The following is a 22409-nucleotide window of genomic DNA, read 5'->3' on the forward strand; positions in this document are numbered from 1 at the left end:
CCTCTGGTCCCCTTATCAGCTCCCTTCCTCTCCGTCTCTACCTATATATAGACCACTGCCTTTCTCTCATTCCTCTGCCTCAGTTTCAGTCTCTCTCTCTCTCCATCTGTGTACATCTGTCTCCTCTCTCTTATTATTATTTTTCCTAGTTTTAGAGGCACATTATTGTCTATGTTTCTTGCACTTTTTGAGGATTGCATTTAAATATTGTTGTACTTGTACAATGACAATAAAGATATATTCTATTCTATTCTATTCTATTCTATTCATCCGCTCTCTGTCTGTCGAACACACATTTGTCTCATTGGCATGGCTGTGATTAACTACACTGTTGCCAAAGAATGCTGCACAAGGTTTACAATGCAAGTGTGTGGACTCAGAATGTAAAAAATACAGCATTATATACAATATAGACTATAGTCCCCATATAATCGTGAATGGATTCATCGTTTAGGTCATTTATCATACAAAAAAGTGGAAAAAATAAATGCTGGTTCTCAAATGTGAGGATTTGCTGCTTTTCTCTGAATATCATTATATATATAATATATAAATATCTGAGAAATTTTGATGGCCATTTTGCACTATTGTCTGATACCTAATAGACTAAATGATTAACTGATTTCAGTGGTGGGAAAATAACCAAGAAAAGTGCTAAGTACTGTACTTAAGTATTTCCATTTTAACCCACTTTAGAATTACTAGGAACATACTAACATACATTACTCCACTAGGTCTACATTTATCTGCCAGCTTCAAATCAGCTGAGATTTTACATGAAAAAGACACATGATGGGCTTATAAAATGCAATATACTGTCAAAGATTAAACCAGTAGTTACATAAGCAGTGTCTAGTTATGGCTCATTGTCACGTTTCTCAGATGGTTTCACTTGAATAACCGTTTGAGGCCAAAACATGTCATTCATCTAGTATTTTACAAAAAAAGAGCAAAGATTACAGAAAAGTCTTCTTTCCGACCTCATTAACCATCTCACGACTCCTCAGATTCACCTGACTCTTTGGAGGGGACCAAACCTCTAGGTTGGAAACCACTGGAATCAACTAACTAATTACTGACTGTATATAAATTCTATTGCCTTTCAACGGCTCTCAACATGGCAATGGCGAGCCCGGTGGCTTGTAGCTAACGGTGCAAACAACAGCGAAAAGGCTAACAGTGTTTACCTGAGGGGGAACCGGAGGGCGGGTGCTACGCTTCCGTGACAACGCTGTCGGTCGGGACGCCGTTAACAGCTGTAACCGGCGGCAACATGCACGAACATGCGCTAAAAGCAATCGCAGTCTGCCCGACGATGTCAACAAAGCAAGGAGAAGCTCGGATTACAACTAACACAGAGGGAGAGTGACTTCATTCTCTGCTCAGGTAGACATTGCTCCAATATATTACATAGCATTTGCTGCTATATTAATGCCTGGATATGGAATTTAGCACCTATAAAGCTAGCTCCACCTCGACCAGCTACAAAGGTAAAATGCGGCTTATTCATGCATCAGTATTAATAATCTAATTATGTTATACTAATTTATCAGTCACTATAATTTTGAATGACTTTTACTTGTAATGTAGTACTTTAACATTGTTATATTTCGACTTTTACTTCAGTACAAGGCTTTGAGTACTTCCTCCACCATTATCAACCGATTATGCCTAGAAGGTAACACTAGCTTGCTTCTCCTGTCATTGTACAGGCTGCAGGGTAGCAATGAGTGCTGCTGAATCTCTCTTCTCTGGATTGCCAGGTTTGTCTGTGTCCACCAGTCTCAATGGCCAGGCTGTGATCACTCACTTTGTATTCAGGTGATAGTGCTGAATAACTTTGAGTTTACTTTGTGGTTTAGATTTCCAAACGATTGATGTTCCAGATTGTGTTGTACTGTCTCTCAATGTAGTCTTCACCAGTCTCTCTCTCTCCCCCTCTCTCCCCCCTGTGCCTCAGTCTCTCCCCCATTAGCCACCACACGTCAACCACAAATCGACCTTTATTTGATTAATGCTTCATTTCACGACCCTCATCACGTCGCCGCTTCGCCCCGCATGGTCGCTAAAGGTGAACCCTCTTCAAAAGAGCGTAGCCGTTGCATCTACATTTCAAATCGCCGACTGTAAGACTGCGCAGGGATGTGATCGGCCTGCAGGTTCTAGCCTACACCGCAAACGTGGTCACAGTCAGATCAAAAGACCTTTTAAAGCTCTCTTTATGAAGAGCTACCTGACATTCTCGATTTTACCCGCATCGGCTGTATCTCCCCCTTAGCTGCAGCGGATGACAACTGATCAAACAATAGCTGTGGGGCCACGGCTCTGTTATCCTCTGTCCATATCCCCATGTGTGTTAGCGTATGCACTTTGTACGCCCAATTAGCGTGAAATCCAAGTTAAATGTGACACCGCGGCTTGATATCTCAACTTAACAAGCGCACTTAGATGAGATCACTGTGAGCAATAAATAAGATTAGCACACAGAAAACACAGTCGATTCATAATCCTGGTGTGAGCTGGTTACAAAAGCCCCGAAGCCGTGCAGATTTCTGTGTGTGTGGATGTAGAAATGATTCAGCAGTGGGCAAGTGGAATGCAGGCATGCATGCAGTAACATGTTGGGAGCACTTGTGATGTGTGAGCAAAATAACGTGGCTCATCCACGACCTCCCAACAGTCCCCTGTCCCCCATTACCACAAGCCTGAAGCGATAACAAGATTAGCATAAGCACTTTTAGTAAGTCACTGTGAATGGGAGCCTTAAAGAGGCTTAAACTGTCCCCCCTTCACCAGCAGCTGATAGATAGTTGGGAGCTGACTGGCACATCTGCTTGGTTGCTGCACTGTTCTCTTGGTGATCTCAGACACTGGCGAATCAATGGGGGATCCATCATTGGGGACGCTCGGCGTAGAGGCAGAGAGCAAATCGCTTCTAGAAGCGATAGCAGCTATCACGCAAATGGGCAGAAAATGGTTCCTAATGGTGCCTGGTATGTCTGGTGTAAACTGCAGCCGGCCTCTTTTGTCGTTCATCACCCTGGAGCATATGTAACTGAAGGAGGAGAGGAGAGGAAGAGGAGGAAGCATCTGTTCATTCAGCATGGGAACCCCTCAGGGGAGGAAGGGGTGACACGATAATCTGGGTTCACGTCAAACCAAATCTGGTGTCTGTGGCTGCGGGATGACGCCGTGTCACTTAGTGAGTCTGCGTGTCGAGCAGTGGTAGTCACTCAGTCAGCACCGCCTGGTGTGTGACCTTCGCTCAGCCTCCGCTTTCTAATGGGATTTCGAAAACGCTCGCTCATTTTCCGGCTTTGTCAAAAAATCCTGTTGGTAATTGAAGCACGGTTGATTCAAAAGATCATAAAAAATGAATGACTCCTCTTAACCCCTGCAATCTGCAAAGTCAGGCCACAGGTAGACGCTGGTCAAGAGGGGAGGAAAGTAGTTCTCAGTGGGAGCATCACAATGGGACACATTAGTTATCGACTTTAATGGTGAGTTTTGGGCTAGACGGTAACAGTTGTTGCTGAGTAAACAAGGAAGTCTTTAGTTTTAGATTTGACCATTTCAATTATCTCCCCCCTTGCCCCGACTGCTGTTTTCCCAGAAACAGTAATCACATTCACTATTAATGAGCCATGATGTTCATCCTGGACCCATTTACTCCTCTCAATAATGCATACTCTCTGGAATTGCCTTTGCATATTTTACACTGTGCCACCTCCCACCTCTGTGTGCTCCCCCCCTGAGAGGGATATCAGTGGTGTTTCGGTTTATCTTGCCCCAGGCTCTCTCTACATGTACCTCCAGGGATAATGCTTGCCAGGGGAACAATGTCTCCGACTGAGACCGCCTGCTGCGCGGAGATAATGAAACACTGAGCCGCGCAGAGCAATAGGTGCTAACACACTTGTTGACGGACCTCTGTCTTCTTCGATTAAGCCTCCGTATTACACCGCCCTTACTGTGATTTTAATAGGCTCTTCAGTTTGTTGAAATAGGCCCAACGATCTCTTTAAATAAGACAATTGACCACAAATTGGATACATCAGTGCCCCAATGTGATTTTCACCACATCATGATTGTCATTAAAAGCAGGCGGTAGTGCCATCGGAGGCCATGTTGGTTTAAGTGCTCCGTAAAGGGAATCGTCCTGTCAGAGACGAGTGAAAACTCGCACAAAAGCCCATTAGCGGTGACAGCATAAAATGGATTTAATCAGCGGAACATTGAGACTACTATTGAGAAGAGTGGGGAAAGTGAATCAATATGTTTCTGATGGTCACTCTGACCCCGGTGAGCGACACATCAAATAGAGGCGCGAAGTCCCGCCCCTTCCGGTGGACCACCATGGGACCTTATTTTGGAAAAAATATGAACTGTAGTCAACGGCGAGAGACAATTATTTTTTTGATCCTGTTTGAATTGGGCCATAAATCACACAGATGTTTGTCAATTTAAAACTTAATTTTGCAAGTCGCAGTTTGTTGTAAAACTGTTGTAGTATAAGACTGTGAAAATACGTGATTAGAAAGATTACACACCCAAAAGTCGCATAAATGATGTCTCTCTCACTAAAGCTACGATGCTTGTGTGTTTCGTACTGGGATGTACTCACACCAGCAATGGGTCTTGCTCGTTCTTTCGCTTCCCAGCTGATAAAACAACCAGAGTTGCTGAATAAAACACATCGGGTAAGATACCGTTTCATTTGTGCGTGGAGCATAGTTAAACCTCCATAATAACCTTTCAGCATATTGTAATTCAAGTGTTCTGAGAGAAAACTAGACTTCTGCACCTCCTCATGGCTCTGTTTTCAGGTTTTAATAAATCCAGCCCGTGACGGGAGACTTTGGCCAATCACAGGTCATTTCATTGAGAGAGCGTTCCTATTGGCTGTGCTCCGGCTGGTGGGCGGTGCTTGGTATTTCCTCAACTAATCTCAACATAGCTGCCGGGTCACAAACTTTCTCATTTTACAGCTAAACAGTACACTACAAGATGTTTCTGAAAACATTTGAGTGAGAAATAGGCATTACAGTAACAGAATATTGATTCAGATTTGATCAGCGCTGCCTAGTTTGACCGTTTGATCCGAGTTTGCGAGTGATTGACAGCTGCTCAGAGACGGCAAGGCTCCAGCTCGGCTCTGATTGGTTGTATGGAGAGACGAAAGATACTAACTGATACTACAACAAACTGACACTTTCTTGACTTGCAAAATTATCTTTTAAATTGACAAACATCATATGTGTGATTCATGGCGCAATTAATCAAAGTCTCTTGCCGTTGACTTCCGTACATATTTTTTCCAAAATAAGGTCCCACGGGGTCCACCGGAAGGGGAGGGACTTCACCTCTCAGCCCAGACTGATGAGGGATTGGTCAGTCTGTTTGTCGAAAGGGGGTCGGCCTCTGAGAGATTGGCAGGTTCAGCTCTCAAGTGGGCCAGTGGGTGGGGGGTTGACGAAGGTTGTTCAGGAGCACGGCAGAGGAGTGAGTCAGCATGATGCAAGACAGTAGTCTGGAGAGGAAGGGGGTGGGGGGGGGGGGGTCAGATGGTGGTGTGTGGAGGAGGAAGACGAGACAAAGGCCAGGAAACACATTATAGGGGTTTGGAAAGCGGGTCAGTGTTGTGAAGGGGAGCGTGCCGTTCTGGTCTGGCCACAGGGCTCACTCCGCTCTGCTCGTTGCCAGACCTCCAGCCGAGGTCTATCACCCAAACTCACCCCGCCGCCTCCTCCTTTCCCTCTCCTCTCACCCCCTTTGTGAAGGTGCGCTGAATATCGAAGAGCCAGAGGCTGCATGGCTGGCTTACAAAGGATGCTCTTTTCTCCGTCTCCTGCACTCTGTTTCGCTCTACATTCTCTCTCACTCCCAGCTCCCTGTGCCCTCTCCCTCTCTTCTCTCTTTCTCCGTCTCTGAGCTGTCTCGCTTTCTTCTCTGCACCTCTCGCTCCCTCTCTATTTCTTCATCCTTCACCCCTGCCTCTCTCTGCCTCCCACCCTCGTCGCCGTATTTGTTTCACAAAACCTTCCATCTACTTTTCTCTGCCTCCCCTCGCTCCTCTGTCTCTCTCTCTCCCTAGAAATGCATCTATTATTAACACACACCTCTGGCTCTCGCCAAAGACTGGAACCAAGGTTCAGGCCAAGCTCCTCGGCATTTAAATCACCCGTAATGAGCAAGAAATGATGAATAAAAAGTGCTTGAATCCTGCTTATTTGAGTGTCATAAAGTATGTACAGATCATCCCAGCACAATGCTGTATTTTCAACCCAATGTACTGCATCCTTCGAGACGCATGCTGAGAGAGGCATACCAGTGCATGTATATAAAAATCAATCAAGCAGCATCCGACAAACAAAAAAAAAACTGAACCGGAGCTCGTATTCCAGCAGATAGTGCATATCATGTGGGTCCGGCTGTCAGGGAGACGTTACTGTACTGTAACTGTAGAATTAGTCGTGCATGGGTTCCCACTGCGGAGGTTGTGTTTAACCTCTCCTGCAGTAGGCTTCTGCAGTCCGAGGGCTCAGGCAGGCACGGCGCTGTCAGATGAGCGCGAAGATGCTCAGCCGAGAGAGAGAGAGAGAGAGAGAGAGGCGTCCCCGGTGACTAGCATGGCCTCTTTTCATCTTCTGCTTCCCTCCTCTCTTTTGAACAAACACAAGGGCTCGGGGCAGGGATCTGTCAGAGGTCCACCGTTCACAGAGAGAGGGGAATTATGTTGCTGCAAGACTGCTGAAACCCCAAATTCATTACCACTTTGGCTGCTTGCTGAACTAAAGGATGCATCTATTGTTTTGTTGTGAAACAAGGTTACAGCACAGGGAGGGATGCTCTCTAATTTGGGAAAATTCACAAGCTGAAAATGAGATAAGTCTTATTGTCCCTTTTATCACTGGTTTATTTATACTGGTAAACATCAAACAGAAACAACAGCAAAATCAAGAGCTGACGTCCTCCCATACGTGTGATTATCGTTTCTCTTACATCGACAAGTTAATTTACAATGTCATCGGCGTAACATGATAACGTCAGTAAGTAAAAAACATGGAAATATGGACCGTTTCCTCTGGATCTCATCCACGCGTTAATATCGGATTACTTCCCGCACCTGTCATGCTGTGGGTGTTGGTTCAATTGTCGCTCAAATCAGTCATGACAGGAATCCTATCAGAGTTGAGTCTTTATGTAATTATGTGATAAAAATGTATTGATTCAAACCGGAGGGCAGTATTAGGCTGAGTCGACTTGTGCCACAAAAGTACTGCATTGTGCTGTGTCTGGGGGGGTGTCGGGATGAAAAGATGGAGTGCTGTCTGTCTACTACATTCTGTTCCAACACCTCTGGGATGTAAAGCACATTCGTAATCTCTCCAAAACTGCCACCAAGGTAATTAAGACATGTCACCGTCTGTCTGTAGAGCTGGAGACAAGAATCATGTTCAAAGTCTACAGAGACCGCCACTTTGAGTAACGGGCGACGAGGCGGCGAGTATAATAACCCCACCCTCTTTGTTATAATACAGTATGTCCAGGTTACTGCATTCAATACCACATGAACACTTATGGTTGTGTTGAGATATACAGCATCTCACACAACTAAACATTTTTGTACATGAAGTTGTTTTATACATTGTTGTGCCTTTTCGTCAAAGTTTGATCAAATGTCGTTATAAAGACGACTTTGACAGGTTATAAGGTAGAAAACAAATGTGAAACGTTTCCCATAACCCTGTGTGCCTGCCTTGGCCCCATATATATATATATATATATGAGAAGCTTACAGGTCCCTCAATAGAGAGCACAAAAAGCTCAAAACAAGGCATAAAATCCCTGTCTGCTCCACAACTGGGCCACAAATCCAATCCAAGAAAACAAGAGAACGCAGGTCATAAACTCCAAATCATAAAGTGCTCTCCAGAAGCCACTCAGACTTGGAGAGCTTGTCCCTGGCCCGGCGAATGTTTGTCATGCTCTCCAGCTGCGGCAGCTCCCCGCTCATCGACAGGCTCCGCTTGGAGCGCAGGCTGGCCCCCGGTTTGGGGTAAGCCATGTAGCAGTGCTCCCTATATGAGTCTACGTTGAGGGAGTGCCTGCGGTTCACCCTCGCTCCCCCTGCAGGCACAGTCATGTAATTTCGAGAGGCCTGCTGGGGCCGCGGCCCCCTGGGGACAGCAGTCCATTTGGTGGGCTGGCCAGGAACGGCCAGAGCGACGGCGGTGGTCATTTGAACCTCTGACGAGTTATTCCGGTTCATGTTGTCGAGCTCGACGTCTGCCTGAGCTTCGGACCGGCGAGCCTCTGAGGGTTTTGGTGGAGCGCTGGAACGTTTGGGCCTCGGGGCGCCCGGGGAGGCCGGGTGCCAGCTGTGGCTGGCGGCGGAGGTAGAGACCGTGCAGTCAGGGACGGAGGGTTTGGTGCCGGCTACGACGACCGGCGGTCGCTGCTTGGCTGGCTCCGGCGGTGGCAGGTTAATTCTGAGGCACTCCTTGTCGTTCTTCTCTGGACGCAGGACCTGCTTGGAGAGGGACTTGGGGATCCCACAGCCCTGTAGCTGTCCGTCACTGCTCAGTGACCGAATATCCCCCATCTCTAGAGCCTGACATGACCGGAGAGAAGTATGGGAAGAGAGAGAAGAATGAAAGCAATTCTATTAGACTGATTCAACAGAAATAATGAACAGAAAACAGAGGGAACGGAGCCAAACTGACCTTATCTGCATCTCCTTGGTTACACACCCGGTAGCGCACAATGAGGAAGATGATAAAAGCGAGCACTGAGGCCACGATAATCCCTCCAATGATAACCACGATGGTGCCGCCAAGAAACTGGGACTGCATGAAATGGCATCTCAGGTACTGCGGATCTGTGGTGAAGTGGATGCAACCAATCACCCTGGTGGCGGTCAGCGAGGTCACCTGGTCATCGTAGATGGCCAGCACACACAGGTCGTACTGCGTTCCAGCCGCCAGGTTGTTTACCAGGATGCTCTTACTGGTCGGGGGTATCATTCTGTAAAAAGGAAAAAAAAAATCTTTGTGAGGTCTGACATAGATTAGAGAGGGTTAAATGAAGGGAGATAGAAGCAAATCAGGTTATCCAGCTTATTGTTTTGTAGGGATAAAATGACATGACAATCATTTATCTCTCAGGAGGCTATTTAAGATCTGTCTAGACATAATCTTTTGTGACATTTGATTTATTTTCTCCAGCATCTTTACTGATAAAAGGTTGCTTTTAGTCGCTTTTTGCTCACAACATCAGGTTCACAGAGCCAATTCTCCAATGTCTCCTGAATTCAGTAGCCACTGCCAAAAAAACATAGTGTGGTTGACTTGGAAGTTTTCTTGGAGAAAAAAGGGGTCTGCGTGACGATGCTGTTATATCACAGCGATTAGCGCTAAATATGGAGTGAAAGAGGGCAGAGATGAAAGAACGCTGTGTGCGCTGGTTTCTCAGATGGTTATGTGCGAAGCCTCTGATGCTTTTTGTTAAAACACTGGCTGACTACTCTTTCATCTCCCTATCAGTCCGCAGCTTAGTGCTGACATTCTGTTTTGATTTTGTTGATTAAGCATTATCAAGGTTTTGCACATAGTAAATGATACACTCCGGCAAGGGGGGATTATGAGTCGAAGAATAAGAAATCAGATAGAGTGCATTAGTCTGTGTTCCTGATAGGATTAATAGACGCCACAAATAATCATGTCGACAGCCAAGTCCAGTTCTTAATGACTAAACATCCTAAGGGATTTAAGCAATCAAAGCAGACTATGAAGGTAAAATAAGGGTGAAGGGATTTTTAATAATATGATCCCAATCATCTTAAGTTTATTGGCATACATTCAGATTCAGATTTAAGGTTTGTTGACTAGATTAAATTGCGTTATTTGGCCAGTATTTTAAGAAAAAGAGCATGTTCCTCCTCAACTTGTGATTTCATGCTTTGTATTAAAGGGGACCTGTTATACTTTTGTACTTTTTCCCTTTCCTTTAGCGTGTTATATAGTTATTTATGCATGTAAAAGGTGTGCAAAGTTACAAAGCCAAAAGTTTACAACAAAGGAAGTTACTCTCCCCGCAGAACTCCTGAACTGCCTGAAACGCCTCGCTTGAGGTCCCGCCTTTTCTTCCGTAACGTTGTGATGTCACAGAGTAACACGTTTGTATAATACCTGCCTAACGGCTAGTTTGGGGAGCCCTCAAACAAAGCTAGTAGCGGAGCTGGAGCGGAGTCCGAAGAAGGCCAGCTGACCAATCAGAGCAGACTGGGGTTTTCGAGAGTGGGAGGAGCTTAAACAGAGGGTGAAAAGAGGTGCTGCAGCACGGCCAATATGAGAATTTTTTTTTTTTTTTTTAACATTAAAGCATGCAAACATGTTCTAGTAGAAACCCAAAACACAAGTATGCACCTGAAAATAAGCACAATAGGTCTTCTTTAACCCAACATGCCAGGTAAAACTGTTTACCTGTAAACCAGTGAATCATCATAGGTGCCATTATATTGGATCTGGAACATGCGTATTCCAGGAATACTCCTCTGGAAGTTAAACCTGACCAGGGCCGAGGTGGAAGTGGCCTCAGCAATCACTACTTTCTTGTCCTGGCTCGTCTTTGCGTTCCCCAGAGGCAACCCTCCCGCCTCCGCCCCCGTCTTGGTCACCGTGGCGATATCTGATGACCCGGGGTCGGGCTCCTGCTCTGCTACTGTGTTGTTGGTGATATGAGGGAGTTTAGCGATGACCAGGTCCACCGTCTGCTGGGCCTCGCCTGCCGGGTTGGAGGCCACGCAGGTGAAGGAACCTGGAACACAAACTAAATTGATTATCATCCTTCCTGATAGCGTGATAAACGGAGTATTGCGGGCCATTCATGCATTCAAGTTTTTTGACATTTTGGGAACTATACAGATCCCCCAAAGTCCTGAAAGATGATTTGTTATTATTATTTTGTGCGCACAATATAAAACATGTGTGAATTCAGGGTCTCCATAGTAATACAGTTTTTTGGTCTCTTGCCAAGAATTGGATGATAAGAAGGTTAGCTTAGCTTAGCTTACCTTACCATAAAGACTTGAAGCAGGGGGAAACAGCTAGCCTGGCTCAGTCCAAAAGGAACCTGCCAGCACCTCTAAAGCTCACAAATTAACATGTTAGATCTCTTGTGTTTAATCCATACAACAACCTTAGTGTAAAAACAATGGTTTTCTCTTTCTTTCACCACGAGGTTGCTCCTGGGCCAAGAAATGGTACGGCTCATTACCCCCGTAAAACCACAACTCAACGTTTTTACACTTACGTTTTTGTACAGATTAAACAAACATGATATGGTGTGTTAATTAGTGAGTTTAAGAGGTGCTGGAAGGTGGATGTTGTTGTGTTTGGACAGAATCAGTCGAACTGTTTTACGTCTTTTTACAGGCTGCTAAGCTAAGCTAACTGGCTGCCGACTGTAGGCCACTGTAGCTTCATATTTAAAGCAGCAGTAGGCGAGATTGGAGCAAATATGGTTAAAAAATGATTTTTATAAAACGGTCACTATATCCTGACAGTAGTGCATGAGAGCGATAATCTGAAAAAAAATCATGTGCCTCTGTGTCCTCCGGTGCTCTTAATGGCATCTGCAAGATTTCACAGACCGGAGGACAACAACCAATCAGAGCCGAGCTGGAGTCTGCCGTCTCTGAGCAGCTGTCAATCACTCGTGAACTCCGATGAAACAGAATATTGATTTGATATTGATTCATATTTAATCAGCGCTGCCTAGTTTGACCGTTCGATTAGAGTATGCGAGTGATTGACTGCTGCCTCCGTTGAATGAACAGCCAATAGGAACGCTCTCTTTGAAATGACCTTCGATTGGCCAAAGTCTCCCGTCAGGGAGCCTGAAAACAGAGCCAAGAGGAGATGCAGAAGTCTAGTTTTCTCTCAGAACACTTCAACTACAATATGCTGGAAGGTTATTATGGAATTTTTGCCTACTGTAGGTTTAATGGACATACATGAGAGTGGTATCAATCTTCTCATCTAACTCCCAGCAAGAAAGCAAATAAGCTGGTATTTTTAAACGTGTGATGATCTAACCACTGAACATAAAAGTGTGAGAAAATACATTTTTGTAAATAGATGTATATGCCAACAAGGTGAAAAAGTAATTTTTCATTCCACTGTGACTTCAATCAGTGTGCGAGCCAACACTCGTCCACACTCTAAACTCTATCGCCTGATGTAGACAAATACTTCAGTCCCATAGCCTTCTGTGTACAAGAGCAAACAACTAATTTCGTTCAGTCAACAACACAAGCACAGCCCCCGGGGATGTAAACAGACCCGAGTCCTTGACGGTGCTGATGAGGATGTCCAACGTGCCGTCTGTGTGGACCGCTGCCCTGGAGGAGTTGGACATAAGGCGTCCGTCGGGGGCGATCCAGTGGATGATGGGGTCGGGGTCGCCCCTGGCCTTACAGCGCAGGGTCACGCTCTGACCCTCCAGAGCTCGCAGCTCCTGAGGGACGAAAAGCGTTTAGAGCGAAAGACTGTGGACAAACAGTTATCCTTTGTGCTGTGAGCTTGGCTTATATTTTATAATCAATGCCCTTATTGATGATGTTGTGTTTAAAACAACAACTGATCATTGTCTAGATATTGAATTAGCATGCTTATGAAGGCAAGATGATCAATGTGACAGTGCATTGCAGTGTATGTGATGGAGTCCAAGTAAAACATAATTTCCTCCGCAATTATGCAAAAGAAGCCTGCTGAATGTAAATTAGATGATATAGCTGTAGTTGTTTGGCAAGGATTTGATCGGATAATTCTGTTTGGATGCATGAATCAAGGGCCAAATCACTCTAAGCTTTCCCCGTGTAATAAGAGCTCCAACGCGGATCTGTCATAAACCTGCAAATAGCTTTATTATAATGGTAACTGAAAATCCTGCTAAAGAACTTCTTCTAAAAACGCTCCACAGGCCACAGTTTGATTAAATTTTTTAAGTAAGTCCAATATATTTTACAATATTCAGTTAGCTGAGCGGCCCAGATGAGTCCCACAAGTCTTGTAAGGCTCTTCTGGCTCGCAAAGCTAATATTTGGTGTGACAGTTAAAGAAAGCACAAAGTGCCACCTAGGATTAACTGAGGCAGAATCCAGAGAGTGTAACTGTAGCGAGCGATGTGCCTGCGCAGCTCAATTTGGAGGTTATACCTGAGAGTGCCTGGTGATGAGTGGAGGCTCACACAGGAACTCCTCCTCTGAAACAGTCCAGAAATAGCGTCCAGCGAGGTGCTGCGGTGAGGCACAGGTCTCCAGATCGTCCTCCCTGCGCAACCTCCGCAGCCAGAGCAGCTCACAGTTGCACCTCAGCGGGTTTCCTCCGAAGCTCAACGCGAATGACAAGGGCCCCATGCTCCCAGAGGTGGCCAGGACACCCGCTCTTTGGAAAATCGGGTCAGGAGGAAGCTTCTGGAGCTTGTTGGAAGTCACGTCCAGCCTCTTGAGCTTCTGCAGCCCAGAGAAAGTGCCCTCTGGGATGTAGCTGAGCATGTTGTGGTCCAAATTGAGAGTGTGGAGGCTGGACATCCTCTGAATGGCCACCCACGGCGCACTCTCTAAGTTGTTGTAGGATAAGTCCAGCTCCTCCAGCGCCGTCAGATCGTTGAAGGCCCCGATCTGGATGTGCATGAGCTGGTTGTTGTTGAGGATGAGGTGGTGCAGCTTGGACATGCCGCTGAAGGTGTCGTTGATGATGCGGGAGAGCCGGTTGCTGTCGAGGTGGAGGGCTCGTAGGTTCTCCAGGTCTTTGAAAGCGAGGGGCGCGATGGAGCCGATGGTGTTCCGGGAGAGGGTCAGATCCACCAGCTTGGTCATGTTGGCGAAATCTTTGCGCTTGATAGTAGTTACAAAGTTATCCCCGAGACGCATCTCCACCGTGTGCCGGTCGATGTTCGGGGGCACAAAGAGGAGCCCCTTTTTGTCGCACAGAGTCGCCAGGTTGGGGTTGAGCACTTGGCAGACGCAGCGCTTGGGGCAGACCTGAACTTTGTGGGCCTTCACAGCCACACCGAGGACTATGAGATAAACCAGGAGAGACTCCATTTGGCTTTTCAGTCAGGTTAATACACCTGAAAACAAGATAAAGAGAAGGGCGTATTATTCATTAAGCAGTTAAAGAAGGCCATGCAGGAAATCTGTGATTAGTATTTGTATCATGTCACATGCAAAGAGAGCTCCCCCTTTAAAAAGGGGAACTGGGGGATTGCTGAACTGCTGTGTCAAGTTAAAGCTTTTCCGCTAGATTTGAAACGCCATCATTGCCAGCTCACAGCTGAGATTCACAGAGAGTCCAAATTCTAAGCAGGAAGCTAAGAGAGTCGATGCCTGAACAAACAATAAACACTGTGCAATTAGACATGAAACAAATTAGTCACCTGCAGACTTGTGAGTGAAACATCCCCAGTAATCTTGAATATTTTCTGTGACGGTTCTCCTTTTTAGCCCCCTGCTCCCCCGATTGGACTTTTTTTTATATGATAATGCCGGTCCTTTTTATGTTTGTGTACAGAAGGATGAAAGTCTAGACTGGCCTCGTCAGAATTACGCTGATACCTCCCTGGATCATATCGCCAATAGGAAAGGGATGATTGGACCCGGTGCCTCGGCGAGGATGTGCTATGCCTCGCTATCGATTTTCTCTCTGCTGCTACTCTTACTTATGACACAGCTGAGATGGGGGATAAGGAGGGATCCATTTGATGAATCCTGAGACCTTGTCAGGGATATAGCGTGTCATAAAACAAAGACAGTGAAGATCAGTTTACAGCTTTGCAGGTGCACCGCACAATGTACCAGAGCGAGAGCGACATTAGCTGCTGATTATTTTTAGAACTGAAATTTAGTGTCAATTTTTTTGGTGGAACATGCAATATTCAGCCCTCTGGGTGTCCCATTACAGCACACAGAAAGGAACACCAATCCAATCAGACACGGGGAACAAGAGATCCAATCCCACAACTGTAGTAAAAAATCCAAAGGCTAACCTTTAAATACAGAAGAGAATGGCTGATTTATGATTATAGCTTTCTGTGGTCCGCTGGTAATGTCTCCATTGTCGACGTCGGGTCTTGGAGAGCGCGCATAAAAAAATCTCGCCTCAGCAAAGAGCCTGCCAACTGAGTACCTTCATGCTTCAAAAGCCTCTGTTGCACCGGAGCTGTGACACACAACTCCCGGCGTAATAACCTTGACAGTCGGAGTATGAGGGAAATATCACAGAGGGGAAGAAAATATCAGACAGGATGGGAGTGACAGGCTTGCAGTGTGGGGGCATGTTTTTAATGTGAGGAGGGGAGTGGTGGCATCCGCTGACAACAGTTGCGGTCTGACAGCTGGGTAGAAATGTATCACAGCCCCGACACGGAGGCAGGAAAGAGGTCGCCTTGAAATGGCCCTTAATAGCAAAGGGAGGAATGATATCATTGGAGGGAGCACGCTGGGTGTGACATTTTCATAAATACTGCTGATCGAGCAGCGATGAATCAATGTCTTTCTCGACACATTTTTACAGGGGACAGCTTTACTGAGTCACACAGGAGCCCCGTTTTGGTGGATTGCAGTCTGGGGTGCAGTGGTGCAGAGATCTCAGCAGCTGAGAAATGGACTGTGGAGTCATTATTAAATGTTGTCAAGACTCTCCTTAAAGATGGCAGATGACTTCAGCGTCAAGCTGTGCTGCAAAGCTATGTGTAGTGGTACCTAAGTGGGAACTTTAATATCTGCTTTATGTTTGTGTGTGTGTGTGTGTGTGCGTGTGTTCTTGTACAGCAATCTTTGTGAGGACCAATTTGAGTTTTAGACCTTCAGAGTGAGGACATTTTGGCCGGTCCTCACCTTCGGACAGACCTTCAAAGGCCTATTTGAGGGTTCAAACTTGGTTTTAAGGTCCAGGTTAGAATTAGGTTTAGGTTAGGGTTAGGGTTGGAGCCAGGCATTTAGTTGTGATGGTTAAGGTTAGGGTAAGGGGTTAGGGAATATATTATATCAATAAGTGTCCTCACAAAGATAGAAGTACACGGCTGTGTCTGTGTGTGTGTGTGTGTGTGTGTGTGTGTGTGTGTGTGTGTGTGTTAGAGAACAGCGTATAAAAGCTGAGGTGTGTTCACGATGGTGTGCCAACCAGCTTCTGATCTGACTCTGAATGGCACGGCCCCTGGATGTGCAATGAAGCACAGAGAGGACCTGCTACTTCCAGACTCGAATGGCGCTGAAGACGTGATATTGATTCACTCAGTGGAGATGGGGGGGGGCTGAAAACTCAGCCAAACGTGAAGAGAATGGTCGCAACGGTAATCCCCAACAAAATTCGCTCTGTGAGGACAAAAGGACAACCCCTCCGCCGCCGAGACGGGGCAGGAAATGTCTTGTTGCCGTCTCCCTAATTTGCATTTAATTATGGTTGTTCCACTGAGATTTGCATAACAGGTTGCGCTCATCAGGTACATGAACAAATAAGTAGATAATCAATCAATGCGTTCATCAATCACGCGTTTCATCTTTTAAATGTCACCCCACCACCCCAGAAAATCATTATCCTCCAGGTTGGGCTGTTCATTATGGTGGGGCGACTTGGGAAGGCCACAAATAAACAAGAAAACAGGTAATGCATTAACCATAATCTCCTTCGTAGTTTACTACCCCTCAGAGGATGGGGCAGACTGACAGCACACACCCACACACGTACACCGGTGGGTGGATTTGTGCCTAATAGAGGTAGCTCACTACACAACAACCCCCAGCAATGGAGACAGACACTCATGCGCAGCAGCAGTAGCAGTATACTGTAGCAGAGGATATCTATGGTCTCCCTGGGGCAGCATTCGCCAAGAAAAGCCTTATGCAGCACACTGCATGCCAATCGTCCGGTGAGGTAATGGGGGATATGTTTTCAGATGGTCTAACTTATGCTGGAGCTCATGTGAGAAAGCCCCTGCAATCCACGTCTGGGCAGGAAATCAGGGACAGCAGCCCCTGCGAGGGGAAGTTAATGAGTTGAAGTCTGCCTCAACGCCGGTCGACACAATGGCACATGGCAGCGTCTCGGCAGCGTCTCACTCGCATGGGTTACTCTGGGAGAAGCTGCCGGACGTCTGCTACGCTGCCAGAAATAAGCTCTGTTGTGTCAAGGAGGTAAACTGATGCTGCCACATGATGGTAAAATGGTATCGACAAAGCAGTGAAATAGGTCCTCAGCCTGCTCGCTTTTATGAGGCCAAATGGAGCTGCTGCTGCTGCAGCTGCTGAAGAGGATCATATTCGGACCGAGCACGGTAGAAATTCTATTTTGTCGGGTAAATGCTTGTGTAGCCCACCGAGTCCAAACATCCTGACCAAACACTGATGCCGTTATGGGCCGTCTAACCGACACATCTGTGTTTGTGAATGAGGTGCTGCTGTGACACCCTTTTCCTACACAGTCTGCCAATGTTAGAACGCGATAGCTCTTGGGTGACAGCCTTGATGCCATGGCAACACAGGAAAACGTCATTTTGGGTGAGATGTAATCAGTGGCTCATTTTCAGATCACCTAATAATATTTCGAACAAAGAGTCCTCGACAATTGAAGTTTCTGCTTGAAGGCCGGGACATTGTACCATTCATGACCCCGTAGTGATGAGAGGGAGGGAGCTAATTTTGTGCTGGATTCAATGTGTTGGAGTGGCTGAATCATTTTCCTCAGTCTTGCTTGTAATAAAAACCTAAATGACTCGATGTAGCACTCTGGTGTAAATTATTTTTCAGTCGGACAAGCTTGTGTGGTTGTGTGCCAGGGGTACGGCATACTAAGCAGACCCCACAGCATCAATAGAAGTGCTGTTCATCAGCATTTACAACCCCCAACTCGCAATTCCAAATGTTTTCCTTCACACGCCGTCACAGAAAATCCACCTTGATATGCTGGATGTCTCACGACCGGAGCAGCAGTCCAACAAACAAACACAGAAAACATATTTTAGATGCTGCCTCGTATTAAAGCAGGAGGAAGGCCAAATTGAAATGCTGATCACTGACTTCGGATCTTAATTCTTGCACCGTTGTGACGTGCCCTGATACGAGGGGCTTATGACCTGGGATTTTCTTCCGGAAAGAGCAATGTAGAATCCGTGAGCACCACCTCTGAATACCAATATGGCCTCCTCGAGTGAATATTCTCCACAGTACGGGCCTTGCACGTATGTAGACTGTCAAATCTGCCACAGATTCAGGTGCAAGAGCGAGAAAAAGCAACCTCTCTTTGTGGAAAATAATGCAATCTATTACATTGGCTTTTTTCCCATTACAGTCCAAATGTGAGGAAATAAGGAGAGCGAAATGAAACGCATGCTCACTGTATGCATTGACTCATTTTCCTTCTTCTTCCAAAGCCCCTCAGGATCCTATGTTTCCTACCTCTCACACACACAGCAACAAAATGGTTAAATAATGCATAATGTTCCCTCTCCTTATTGTGTTGTGTAATCAAAAAAATCATATGTGGACCAGGTGTGTGTGTGTGCACATCTGTGACTGTGTTTCAAATCTTAATGAAAGCACACTGAAAAAAGAAAAAACCCACAAGCTTATTTTGTGGGGAGGAAAAAATTTGGGTCAGTGAATGTAGAGCTGGTCTGCAGAACAGCCTGGGTGCTGCTGAGGAAACCACATATCACTCCTCTCTCTCTCTCTGCTATCAGCGAAAAGGTATAGCAAGCAGCACACACATCAACTGAGTGCATTAACATAGCAGTGAAAGCAAATAGAAGCAGCCAAATGAGGCGTGGGCCTGATTTTTTACTGGTGAAACAAATGTTGCCTCGGGCACTCATGAATAATAAGATATGTGATAACTAACACTTGACTAACAAGACCATTATACCTCACCTCTTTGTTAAAAATCACCATTTTTCACCTGACTTCATCAGTCACCAGGCAACACATCCCCCCTTCCTGCCCACACACACACTCATCCCATTATCAATTTTGGTTACTTAGGCTAATTTAGATTTCATCACACCTTAATGACTGATTTGCATATCAGCTTATAACCACAGCACAGAGCAGCAGCAGATCAAGTAGGCAAGAAAACATCTGGAATCTTATCCTGTATGGCTGAATAATGGCCACATTCTCACCTGTGGGGAGAGGAGAAAAGCTGCAAGTGGATACTAAAAATAAAAATAGCTATCTGACGGTGTTCCTAGGCGGTTTTTTGACCTTGCGGTACAGGTCCTGGGCTGGTGGGTTACAGCCACAACCCCAGTCACAAGGGAGAACCCTTATTTCAGATGGGTCCTGCATGGGAGAAGTATACTTCAAGTGCGCACCCAAAAGAGTTCAGATCCTTTATACAATTCACACCAAGCCTATAAACGAGTGGATTTACCTTGCAGATGAAACATCAAGCCGAGCCAGAGGATGGAGTTGGAGCTCTTATTTCCTCCCAGGATGGGCTGAGAGCATTGTGATGGGAATAAAAATGGGACTCGAGGGGAGATATTTCAGGTGTCCCGAAAACACGCGCCTCGGCTCCTATAATAACATGTGACGGCCTGCGAAACCAGCAGCGATGCCCTTCAAGAAATCCATGACCAAGCATGTAAAAGGACGACTCCTTTTTTCCGATCCCTTCAACACAAGGAGATATGTTCCTTTCCTTTAGTGAAAGAAAAAAAAAAACACAGGAAAAACCCCCAAAGCGTCCCGGTGTGGCTGCAGCAGCTGTGCGTGGATCTGCGTCTTATACTGCGCATCCGCTCCGTTGTGCACCTCCAGAAGAGAAAACGCCTTTAAAAGCAGCGACAGAGAACAGGCTGCTTTAATATCTACAGCGCTGCTGCTGCTGCTGCTGCTGTGACTGACTGAATGCAGCCAGATGTTCGGATCGCTTTCAACGGGCTTTCGCTGGCGACGCAGAGAGGCTCAGTGCGAGTTAATCCAGATTGACTGAAGGGTTGCTGCCATAATACACGCACCTCCCTCCTCTTCCTCCTCCTCCTCCTCCTGCTGCCCCCGGACTATACTGTCAACCACCGACCCGGCTCCATTTCTGACCAGAGGTGCTGTGCTCGGAATGGTAATCAGTGCGCTCCGAGCTGCACAGAGACCATTTGTGTGCATGGACAGATGCAGAGCCTGCCTCCCAGCCTCTATCTCACAGGCTCTCACAGGCAAGGCATCATCATTTATTCATGTAGATTGAACTCTACTGCACGAAACGCAGTAAGATAAGATAAGATAAGATAAGATGAACCTTTATTAATCAATAAATTCAGGTGTCAAAGCAGCAACAGCAGCAAACAGAGTGAAACACAGGAGAGGTAAAGGTATACAACAATTATAAAAACAATAATAGAGATATAAAAGATACAGAGTGAATGGGTGAACATAGTGTGTGCAGTCCGTCAATAAATAAATGTAGTATGTGCAATAAATAAATGTAATATGTACCTGTGTGCAGTCTATAAAGTGGTATATAGGATGTATAGTGTAAAGTAAGTGTAACATACTAGTGTTTGCATTTGCCTTGATTATTTTTGTAGATCATTTGTTTTTCTTTCTATTAAGCTATGGCACCTTTGTAAGATAAGATAAGATAAGATGAACCTTTATTAATCCCCGGAGGGAAATTCAGGTGTCAAAGCAGCAACATCAGCAAACAGAGTGAAACACAGGAGAGGTAAAAGGTATAGAAAAATTATAAAAACAATAATAGAGATATAAAAGATACAGAGGGAATGGGTGAACATAGTGTGTGCAGTCCGTCAATAAATAAATGTAGTATGTGCAATAAATGAATGTAATATGTGCATATGTGCAGTCTATAAAGTGGTATATAGGATGTATAGTGTAAAGTAAGTGTAAAGTAAAGTGCGCCAGTGGTTAGAGTCCAAGATGGTTGCAGATAGTGCATGTTTCAAGGTAGATAGTGCATGTTAGAAGGTAGATAGTGCATGTTTAAAGGTAGATAGTGCATGTTTAAAGGTAGATAGTGCATGTTTCAAGTAGATAGTGCATGTTTCAAGGTAGATAGTGCATGTTTAAAGTTTTTAAAGTCCTCATAGTTCTCATGTGGGGGTCAGCCTTGGTTGTGGAGCCTGATGGCTACCAGCATGAAGGACTGACCCAGGCGCTTTGTGTTGTGCCGAGGGGGGATGAGTCTCTGGCTGAAGGTAGTAGTAGGTAGTAGGTCTATAATATTCTCTATAAATTTTTCTAAAATAAAAAAAAAATAAGCAGAGAAATCTCTATCAGATTCAGACACACACAGGAGATGAAAAATGAGACCTAAACAAGACTGTTATTGAAAACCTTTCCATTCCTCTATAGGTAGAACCTGTGGTTCACAGTATAGGCCTACATCTGGCCTGGGTATAAAGCCTATAGTCCTGCATGTATTATATAGATTATTGGCAAGAAGGTGTCGAGTTGGCTGAAACTGCTGGCTCCCCGTGGGTCTGCTTGGCACACGACCCATCGCTATCTGATGCAATGAACCCATGGCCTTTTGTTTGCAAGTTGGCAAAGTAGCCTATATATGTGCATATTACAGTACAGCGATGAAGGAGACTTCTTGGACTCGCAGACTTTTTTTTGTTTTCCCAAGAACAATACTGCTCCCGGGGGCCTCCTGGCACTTTGAAATAGGTGCTTGTTGTCATCCAGAGAATTACCCTGAGGATTTCTACTCCAGATCAATAGCCCCATCAAGTTAACATATCCACCTGAGATCAATAGGAATAGTGGTTTAAATCTGCAGTGGGTAATATTGGAGCAAATATAATTAGGTTATTTTTATAAAACGGCCGCTATATCCTGACAGTAGTGCATGAGACAGGTAATCCGAAAAAAAAATCATGTGCCTCTGGTGTTCTCCAGTGCTCCTATAATGGCATCTGCAAGATTTCACAGGCCGGAGGAAAACAACCAATCAGAGCCCAGCTGGAGTCTACCTACCGTCTATGAGCAGCTGTCAATCACTTGCGAACTCTGATTAAACAGTCAAACTAGGCAGCGCTGATCAAATTCTCATCATCTCTCGCCTCAAATGTTTTTCAGAAACATCTTGTAGTGTACTGTTTAGCTGTAAAATGAGAACGTTTGTGACCCGGCTGCATGCCATGTTGAGATCAGTTGAGGAAATACCAAGCACCGCCCACCAGCCGGAGCACACTTTCTCATTTTACAGCTAAACAGTGCACTACAATATGTTTCTGAAAACACTTGAGGTGAGAAATAGGCATTACAGTAACAGAATATTAATTCATATTTGATCAGCGCTGCCTAGTTTGACTGTTTGATCGGAGTTCACGAGTGATTGACAGCTGCCTCCGTCGAATGAACAGCCAATAGGAACGCTCTCTCT

The 22409-nt window shown here is 45.5% G+C and overlaps 1 protein-coding gene across 1 annotated transcript; it reads right to left on the reverse strand.

The window, feature by feature from the left end:
* Positions 1–5258: 5258 nt before the first annotated feature.
* Positions 5259–20414, reverse strand: lrfn5b (leucine rich repeat and fibronectin type III domain containing 5b). Its single transcript, XM_074615951.1, has 6 exons — positions 19431–20414; positions 13220–14136; positions 12345–12519; positions 10485–10818; positions 8727–9027; positions 5259–8614 (listed from the first exon to the last, which is right to left on the reverse strand). The coding sequence occupies exons 2-6, from the start codon at positions 14108–14110 to the stop codon at positions 7919–7921; spliced, it is 2397 nt and encodes a 798-aa protein (XP_074472052.1). The 5' UTR covers positions 14111–14136; positions 19431–20414; the 3' UTR covers positions 5259–7918.
* Positions 20415–22409: the final 1995 nt, after the last annotated feature.

The sequence above is a fragment of the Sebastes fasciatus genome, chromosome 18, assembly GCF_043250625.1.
Source record: "Sebastes fasciatus isolate fSebFas1 chromosome 18, fSebFas1.pri, whole genome shotgun sequence".
NCBI lineage: Eukaryota > Metazoa > Chordata > Actinopteri > Perciformes > Sebastidae > Sebastes > Sebastes fasciatus.

Excerpts from the sequence above, each read along its gene's own strand:
- lrfn5b (XM_074615951.1), bottom strand. The coding sequence starts at position 14,110 with ATGGAGTCTCTCCTGGTTTATCTCATAGTCCTCGGTGTGGCTGTGAAG. Across the intron at positions 10,819-12,344 it reads CAGCACCGTCAAGGACTCGG|GTTCCTTCACCTGCGTGGCC; the intron begins GTCTGTTTACAT and ends TTTGTGTTCCAG. Across the intron at positions 8,615-8,726 it reads ACCAAGGAGATGCAGATAAG|GCTCTAGAGATGGGGGATAT; the intron begins GTCAGTTTGGCT and ends CGGTCATGTCAG.